The sequence below is a fragment of the Brassica rapa genome, unplaced genomic scaffold (assembly GCF_000309985.2).
Source record: "Brassica rapa cultivar Chiifu-401-42 unplaced genomic scaffold, CAAS_Brap_v3.01 Scaffold0175, whole genome shotgun sequence".
Lineage (NCBI taxonomy): Eukaryota > Viridiplantae > Streptophyta > Magnoliopsida > Brassicales > Brassicaceae > Brassica > Brassica rapa.
This window is the reverse complement of record NW_022610119.1, coordinates 21435-30368: the sequence shown is the minus strand read 5'-3', so window position 1 is coordinate 30368 and position 8934 is coordinate 21435. Positions and strand designations below refer to the sequence as shown.

The following is an 8934-nucleotide window of genomic DNA, read 5'->3' as shown; positions in this document are numbered from 1 at the left end:
AGTGATTATATCTTGACCATTACAGTCCCAGACGACCTTGACCATCTGGACCGTCTTCTTCCTTGTTGCTTTTTCCATCCTATCTATGATTCGAACTGGTCTTGTTTCCAAGCTTAGGTTCTTACCAAGATCGTCTGGAATGGAAGGAAGAGCGATGTCTTTGTCCGTCAAACATTTCCAAAGTTGGGAGACGTGGAACACATTATGGAATGCGTCCATCTTGGCCGGCAAGTCCAACTTATAGGCCACCATCCCAACTCTTTCAATGACCTTGAACAGCCCCAAGTATCTTGGATCTGACTTCCGTCTTCCGGAGATCCGGACTCGTCCTTTGAAGGTAATCATTTTGAGATACACCAAGTCACCTACTTGGAACTCAAGATCTTTCCTTCTTTGATCTTCATAGTTCTTTTGGCGGTCTTGTGCCTGTCTCATCTTGTCCCTCAAGAACTTGATCTTTTCGGTTGTCTCTTCGACAATCTCCGGACCAATCATGCTGGGTTCCCCAACTTGGGTCCAGCATAAGGGTGTCCTGCATGGACGCCCATACAGAGCTTCGTATGGCGACATGCCAATACTACTATGGAAGCTATTGTTGTAAGCAAATTCTACCAGAGGTAGATGTTTCTCCCAGGAATCACCCCAGTCTAGAACACATGCTCGCAACATATCTTCCAATGTCTGGATCGTACGTTCAGACTGTCCATCCGTCTGTGGGTGATAGGCTGTACTCATGTTCACTCTTGTTCCTAAAGCTTTTTGGAAAGCCTTCCAGAAGTAAGATGTGAACCTTGAATCCCTATCTGATACTATGCTTGCCGGCACACCATGTAGTCGGACGATCTCATCAATGTATTTACGTACAATCTGATCTACCCCATCCGACTTTTTGATAGCCAGGAAGTGTGCTGATTTGGTTAGGCGGTCAACCACAACCCAAACCGCATCTTTCTTATTCCTCGTGGTAGGGAACCCAGTCAGAAAGTCCATTGTGATGTGATCCCATTTCCATTCTGGAATAGGCAAGCTTTGTAATAACCCACTAGGCACTTGATGTTCTGCTTTGATGAGTTGGCAAGTGGAACACTTGGCCACCCATTCCGCGACATCGGCCTTCATACGGATCCAATGATAGAACTTCTTAAGGTTCTGATACATCTTGGTCGCACCAGGATGAACCGAGAATCTAGATTTATGAGCCTCCCTCATAATCTCTTCCTTTAGACTCCTATCATTAGGAACACTGATCCGACCGTTTACTAGGATGGTACCATCCTTTGCAGTTTGGTACTCCGTCCTATCATTCTGAGCAACCATGTTTAGGTTCTCGTCCTGACATTGAGCCAACCGAATGCGGGTAAGCAGGTCGGCCTGATTGACCGCCTCTAATCCGAGTGGTTCAAACTCTTTGGTCGATGCGTTCAACCGTAGGGCACGAACCGTACCGTCCAGGTCGTCTGCTTCTCGTTCGGCTGATACGTCGGCCCTTCTCTGGCTCAAGGCATCTGCGACCAGATTAGCCTTTCCCGGATGATAGGTGATATCCAGATCGTAATCAGCTACAAACTCCATCCACCTTCCATGCCTTAAGTTTAACTCAGGCTGGGTGAATATATACTAAAGACTCTTATGGTCCGTAAGTATCTGAACCTTGGCACCATACAAGTATGATCGCCAAATCTTTAAGGCGAACATAACCGCAACCATTTCATGGTCATGGGTGGGGTAGTTTCCCTCATGTTTTCTCAACTGCCTTGACGCTTAGGCGATGACCTTCCCATGCTGGGTTAATACGCAACCTAGTTCTGTTATGGACGCGTCCGTATAAACCACATAGGGTTGGTCGGCCTCTGGAAGATCCAGAATGGGTGCGCTAGTCAGCATGTCCTTAAGCGCGGAAAAAACATTTCCCACACTCCTCAGACCATGTGAACTTAACGTCCTTCCTGGTCAACCGTGTCATAGGCTAAGCCAAGCTTGCGAATCCTTTCACAAACTTTCTATAATAACCTGCCAGCCCTAGGAAGCTTCTGACTTCCGTGGCACTGCGTGGTCGAGGCCAATCCTTGATTGCCCTGATCTTCTCTAGATCCACCAAGACGGCCTCTTCGGACACAATGTGGCCGAGAAACCCAATGCTCTTCTGCCAAAAACTGCATTTACTGAGTTTTGCATAGAGCTTGTGTTCCCGTAATCGTTCCAGCACGGCTCTCAGGTGTTTCCGATGAGATTCCTCATCCTTGGAGTAAATCAGGATATCATCAATGAAGATGATCACTGATTCGTCCAGGAAATCTCAGAACACGCTGTTCATCATTTTCATGAATGCAGCAGGCGCATTGGTCAGACCGAATGGCATAACCACAAACTTGTAGTGGCCGTACCTGGTCCGGAATGCTGTCTTTCTAATATCATTTGGCTCTATAGGGATCTGATGATACCCTGAGGCCAAATCAATCTTAGAAAACCACTTGGCTCCTTTGAGTTGATCCAACAACTCATCTATTCTGGGCAACGGGTACTTGTTCTTCACAGTAACCCTGTTCAACCCTCGATAGTAAATACACAGACGCATGCTACCATCCTTCTTTTTCACAAAGAGGACTGGTGCACCCCAAGGAGAGCTACTTGGACGTATGAACCCCTTGTCCAGCTATTCTTCTAATTGCTTCTTTAGCTCGGCCATCTCGGCCGGAGCCATTCGGTACGGACTCTTGGACAGCGGAGCTGTCCCTTGTTCTAGTTCAATCGTAAATGGATCCGACCTATCAGGGGGGACACCCTGTAGTGAATGGAACACATCTGGGAACTCAGACACCAACGGGTCCTCAGTTAGATCTTTCTGATCATCAGACCTGCCGTGCTCCATAGTGGTAATTGTGGTAAAATATGATTCACAACCCCTTCTAAGCATTCGTTCTGCTCGGATTGCTGACACCACTACTCTATCCAGAGCCGGAGTCATATTCAGACTTTGGTACTGGATCGGGTGAGGTCCAGTCTCCAACCGTAAACACCCTCTGTGGCAGTTGAGAGTGGCCCGATACTTTCCCAACCAATCCATGCCTAGGATCACATCGTGATTCTGTAGGCGCAACACAATCAGATCTACAGGCAGATTTTTCTCCTGGATCATTACCTGGATATTAGTCATGAGCCCTAATGAGTGCATGATTTGCCCACCGGCCACCCTCACTAGTCTCGAATTATCCCCAGAACAGACCCTTTCCGACCAGTTCCGGACTCACAAAACTATGTGTAGCCCCTGTGTTGAAAAGCACGTGGGTTTCAACACCACCAATCATGAGGGTCCCTATAAGAGACCCACATCAGAATCCCCTAGCCACTCTAGGTTCCAGACCAAGCATTATATCGAATGTAAACAGATAAATTCAGGAATTACCAGAGATCGAATCAAACGATCCAGAAGCGCCGTCATCACGGGACAGCTCATACACCCTTGGGGTTGTGGTTGGCCTGCTCTGCGTCGACTTTCCTGTGTCTCCACGACCCTTCCCTTGTCCTCCTTGCCGCTTAAGACATTCACTTTGGAAGTGTCCGCTTTGGCCGCAATGGAAACAAATCCGAGAGCCGCTGCCACTGGATTGGCCCTGAGTCCAGCTTGGTCGAGTGCAAACTCGGATGGAATGATCCAAGCTTCCACATCTCACACAAGCTCCCATGGCTTTCCAGCATTCACCTGGATGGTTCTTACCACACTTGGGACATTCAGGTCCTCCTGCCATGGCGGGCTGTGAGGTCCGGCCATGAGGCCTTGGGCTGTTGGGTCTTTGGACAAGGCCGTGGGCTAAGTCCAGGAGGCTTGGGGCGTGGGTTGGGCTTATGACTGACCCCAAACCCAATCAGAAAGGGCGATGGGATGCAACTGGCCGAGAGGGCACAACCCTTGGCCGATGGTGTCCGTTCGCTAGCAAGTCGTGCATGTTCGTGGGGCAAGACTTACCCCCTCGTTTTCTATAAATATGGGGCCTCTCCTGCTGATTTAATTATCCAATTCCTGAGTAAAATACTCAGAGAAAAACGTAGAGAGAAAGAAAGAGAGAAAGAGAGAGTTCCGGCCAAGAGAAAGGCCGATTGTGGTGGTGTTGTGTACCGGCGACTCTGATCGTTTGAGAACTAACCTCGGTCAAGAATGGGAGATCAAGACAAGGAGAAGAGCATGTAGAACCCAGACGTGGTTCACAAGGTATGTGATGGGCCGTGGCTCCATCAGACCGAACGGACGGTCCATGCGACCGCACCGCGGCTCTGCTCGGTTCCTAAGTCCCATCCGGCTCTCCTTATCTGTTTCAATTCGTGTCTCTTCTCTTCTCTCTGGTTAAACACGAAAGGTTGTGCTGGTTGAGTCCAAGGGACACGTCCCTAGTGATAGAACCAAAATAAGGATCACTCTTTCGGTAAGGTTGATATGAACTCAGATCCGAGAGGATCGAGAACTGATGGTATGAACGGTGACACTAAGGGTTGCGGAATAGCCCAAAGATACTACCAGACTTCGATCGTTGCCGGATGTGACGCACCGGTCCAACAAAAGAAGGATTGAAACTTGGAGATAACCTCACCAAGAAACTAAGAAATGTTCTAACAAAGAAGAAAGAGAGAAACTCATACAAAGGGGAAAACAATCTGATTTATTTCGTGGCTTATGAGCCATATATATAGGATTTGTAGTCAAAGAAAGCCATAAACAATTATGGAAAATACAAACCTAGGAAAAGACAACATTGACTAGAAAATAATAAAGGGAGTCAAAGTTGGTGAAATTCATGAAGACTGGTGAAAGTGACTTCTCCTCTTCTGTCCAGGTTCATTCTGGTCGTGCTGGTACTTGGTGTAAGGATCAGGACATGATCAGGACGATCCACATGGCCTGTCGGCTGATTAACACGAACGAACTGAACTATCGGACGATCTGCTGAACCAAGTTGTGTACTGTTGTGAAACAAGTCCTTGCACAGCTCAAGTATCCATGCCTTAGTGAAATATGAAAGATAAAATTCCATCATAGGGTCGGACACTGAAGCAAGAACTTTAGGACAGCCTTCGAGACACGCAGGACGCACCAAAAAGGCCATAAGAGAAAATATGTGAACATCTTCGGATTCTTCTCGTCCCAAGTTGAATCTGGCTCGACTATCAGTCTTAGAATGTTGAATTGGCTGGGAAAGACGAGCTTCAGTTCGGTCAGTTCGATCATCTGGTCGTGGATCTGGCCGAAGCTCCAATCCAAACGTTCGCGGGTCGATCCGGTACACGGCCCGATCGGTTTGTATGGTCTGGTCGGAAGAGTGAACCTCAATTGGGACGTCTGGAACGTTCTGATCTTCATGCTGGTCTGATTCCTCGAACTGGTCCATAGGCTGGGGCACATCATACTCTCCCTCTTCAAAAGGATTTGTCCTCAAATCCAAAGTACCTATATCAAAAAGAGATGAATCAGATACAAAGGAATTAAAATTCATGGAAAATTCAGGGAATGAACAATATGGACAGAAACTTCCTTGGAGTTTTGAAGCCATTTTCATCACGGAATTCCAAGTACTTTGGCGTCCATTTGTGCTTGCTCTCCTTGGAAACTGATCATGCTTATCCTGTTTATTCAAAGCAACTAGAGAAACCACATCAAATCTGGTAAAGGAATAATCAAAGGGTTTATCTATCCTTAAGACACCAAAAACAGGATCCAAACACTTAGGATAATCATCAAGGACGTGGGCAAGCATTAAGCAAGTAAGCTGGTTGCCAAAAATTGATTTATCAATCTCAAAATTAGGCCAAGGTGAGAAACTGTTATGGAAAGAAAGAGACAATGCCAAATTTGAAAAATCATGAACGAAATCAAAAGAATTCTTTGGCCTAAGCAATTTTAGTTCATGCTCTTTCCTACACCAAATCTCTTTCAAAGCACAGCTCAATGAAATCAATTCATGTAAAGGTTTGAGCAAAACGTTTTTCAACCAAGTAAGAATATGTTTTCTCTTTGAAATTCTCGGTTTCAAAACATTTTCATGAAGAGTGGAGGCAATCAACTCATGATCCTTACAGTGTTTTTGTTTTGGACAAGAAGTTGACTGAGGAAACACATTTGGGTCATGGAGGATCATTAGCTCCAACTGTTTTTCATGTGGTGAACACTTTGCTGCCTCTTTTGTTGGGTTTTCTCTGGTTTGTTGGCTGAATGAAGAAGGCAGTGCTGTCTTTGGTCTGGCCGGTTTTGGTGGATGGATCATAACTTCAAGATCCCATGGCCATTCCTTCTGATTTCGGTCTTTCTGAGAAGCTGGGAGATCCACCTGGAACCGTATGATCGGTTTTGGCTCAGGCCGCTTCTTTATGGGGCATGAATATCCTTTAGAAATCTGGTACTCGCAGATAGACAGACTGAATAACCTCTGGTTTGGAAAATTCATAACTTCTTCATCCGTGAAGATTTTAATGCGATTCCAAGCCTCAGTGAATCCTTGATGAGTTGGATTCGAGTACAATTGGATTCAAGACAAAAGACCTTCGGACTGTTGAGATATCCTTCTTGGACTGAACCTCTGTCGCTGGCACCAAGGTAGCCGGTTTGAACAACAAAGCTTCTCCAAATCTGAGGTTGTTGGGCACGGCCAATGCTTTCATTCAGAGGCTGAACCTGTCTTTCCTGGATACTCAAAACAAACACTAAAAGACCAGGATCAAATGTGCAAGAGAGATACTTGTTCAAATCAAAAATTAAGATATCATTTCCAAGAACAAGTAGCACACTTTTCAGCCTGTCAAGATGCAAATCAAAGTAGACATTACAGACAAGAATCTTATCAAGATATGCAACAACATTAATCATTTCCAAAACATGCATATCATTATCAACATCTGAACACACAAGCTTAAGTTCAGATTTGGAATCAAATATCAAAGATTCAAGGTAGTTTTCAAAGAAAGTGTTGTACACCACTATATCATCAAGGCTCAAGACAACACATTGATCACGAAATGATTTCAGAAGATGCCAAGTTTTATCATATTTAGAACACACAAGATAAGGCTGCGAAATAAAATCACAAAAATCAAGATCACAAAAATCATTTTCAGTTTTAAGTGATTTATTTTCCAGCAACTTCTGAATCAGAATTTTGTTCAAGGCACAAGAGGATGGCAACAAATGATCAGTGATCAGTCTATGTCTAGAAGAGTTAAGATCAAAGCTATTTTCTTTGAAAACAAATGAATCAAAAGATTTATTAGAACAGAAAACAGTTTGTTTCAAATCAAGCTCAAGAGACTTTTCAAAATAATCAAAACCATGGCTATCTTCTAAGAACTGATCAAAACACAAGATAAATCCAGAATTAATGCCATTGACATTTTGAAAACGTGGTTGATCAAAAAATTTATCAGGTTCAAAGACCTTAAAAGAATTAATCATGTTATCAAAAACAGATTTTGAAACACAAAATTCTTTCATTTTGTCAAGGCCAAAACGAATCACATCATGAGTACTGATCTTGACAAACATGTCAGGCAGAGAATTAAGAAAAGAAGGTTCCTCACAGTACTCTTGAAGTTCAGAAGACAAAGGGGCAGGAGATGTGCTGGAATCAAAGCATAGTTGGCTCTTCATGAAGGTGGACATGATGCTTGTTTCTTCATCATCATATACTGGACCAGATTCGTCCTCCTCATCAAACATAGGATCTGGACCATCATCCAAAGATATCCAAGTGTCAAGACACGGGCACTGATGTGCAAAATTCAGTGGCTCTTCCTTAAAAACCTGCTGAAACAAATCAAAGCTACTCGAATGCTCCGGTTGCAAAACAGTTAGTTCTACAATAGCCTGTTCATTATCAACCATAAAATCAGGTTCAAGAGAAGAAAGATCACAGCTTTGCTCACAAATTATCAAGCTTTCAATTGGTTCTTCATCAGATTCATCAAAAATGGGTATAGAATCTGAAAAATCTTTAAGTTTTTCAAGACAGTTTACAGATTCACCTTGGGTTTTCAAACTGATGAACAAGGATGGCTCAGCTACTGGGGCACGGGTGGATATGCTCTTCTTTGGGCTCTTTCTGATATCCTTGAGGGCTTTGTCAACTCCCTTCACAAAGTTATCACAAAATCCTTGGACATCAAACTGAAAAGGTTGCATTTTTGGATCAGCCACATCTTTGGAGGTATTGACATGCTCTTTGCTCCACCTGTTTGGTTTTTTCTGCACATCAACAAACTCATCAAAAGTATTCAAAGCATATTTAAAGGAGGTTTGAGAGACAGAAAGTCGTGGGTGCTTCTCCTTGTTACTTTCCTTTTGGAGACCAAACATCATAACCTGAAAATTCTCAACAAAAAAGTTAGATAAAAATTCTCACACTCTCTCAAGTGTTTAATCTCACCCACTCAAGTGTTTCTCTCAGATTTTATGGTAATCACTCAAGTTTCTTCTCAAAAGGTTCTAAGAGAACAAATCAAGAATCTCAATGGGTAGATCCAAAGAAAACAAAGGGTTTTTCTCAAGATAGATAGATAAGAGATTTTTGATTTTTGAAATCCGTTTTAACCACCTCAAAGGCTGGATTTCTCCTCAGCCAGCAGGCTTTCTCTTCCACCACCAATCCCCAAATGAAACTTTCGATTCCTATTTTTTTTTTTATGTGGATCTTTCTTTCTTTTTTTTTTTTGGATTAGATCTTTTTTTTTTGATATGGTGGATGGTAATGAGGGGCCCGGATTTAAGAAAGGTAGAAGAAGAAGTTTTTATAAGAAAATGGAAGATGAGAAAGATGAATGAAATAGACAATACCGGAAGAGTTGCTCTGATACCACTTGATAGAACCAAAATAAGGATCACTCTTTCGGTATGGTTGATATGAACTCAGATCCGACAGATTCGAGAACTGATGGTATGAACGGTGACACTAAGGGTTG

At 43.7% G+C, this 8934-nt stretch overlaps 1 protein-coding gene across 2 annotated transcripts; it reads right to left on the bottom strand.

Moving 5' to 3' along the window:
• Positions 1-4636: 4636 nt before the first annotated feature.
• On the bottom strand, positions 4637-8682 carry LOC117129822. Of its 2 annotated transcripts, none has more exons than XM_033283057.1 (2): positions 8002-8134; positions 4637-7843 (listed from the first exon to the last, which is right to left on the bottom strand). In XM_033283057.1, exon 2 carries the CDS (start codon positions 7694-7696, stop codon positions 6428-6430), a length of 1269 nt encoding a protein of 422 aa, XP_033138948.1. In that variant the 5' UTR covers positions 7697-7843; positions 8002-8134; the 3' UTR covers positions 4637-6427. The 2 variants fall into 2 exon arrangements, with proteins under 2 accessions (XP_033138948.1, XP_033138949.1); XM_033283058.1 differs by having other exon boundaries at positions 7779-7843; positions 8002-8682.
• Positions 8683-8934: the final 252 nt, after the last annotated feature.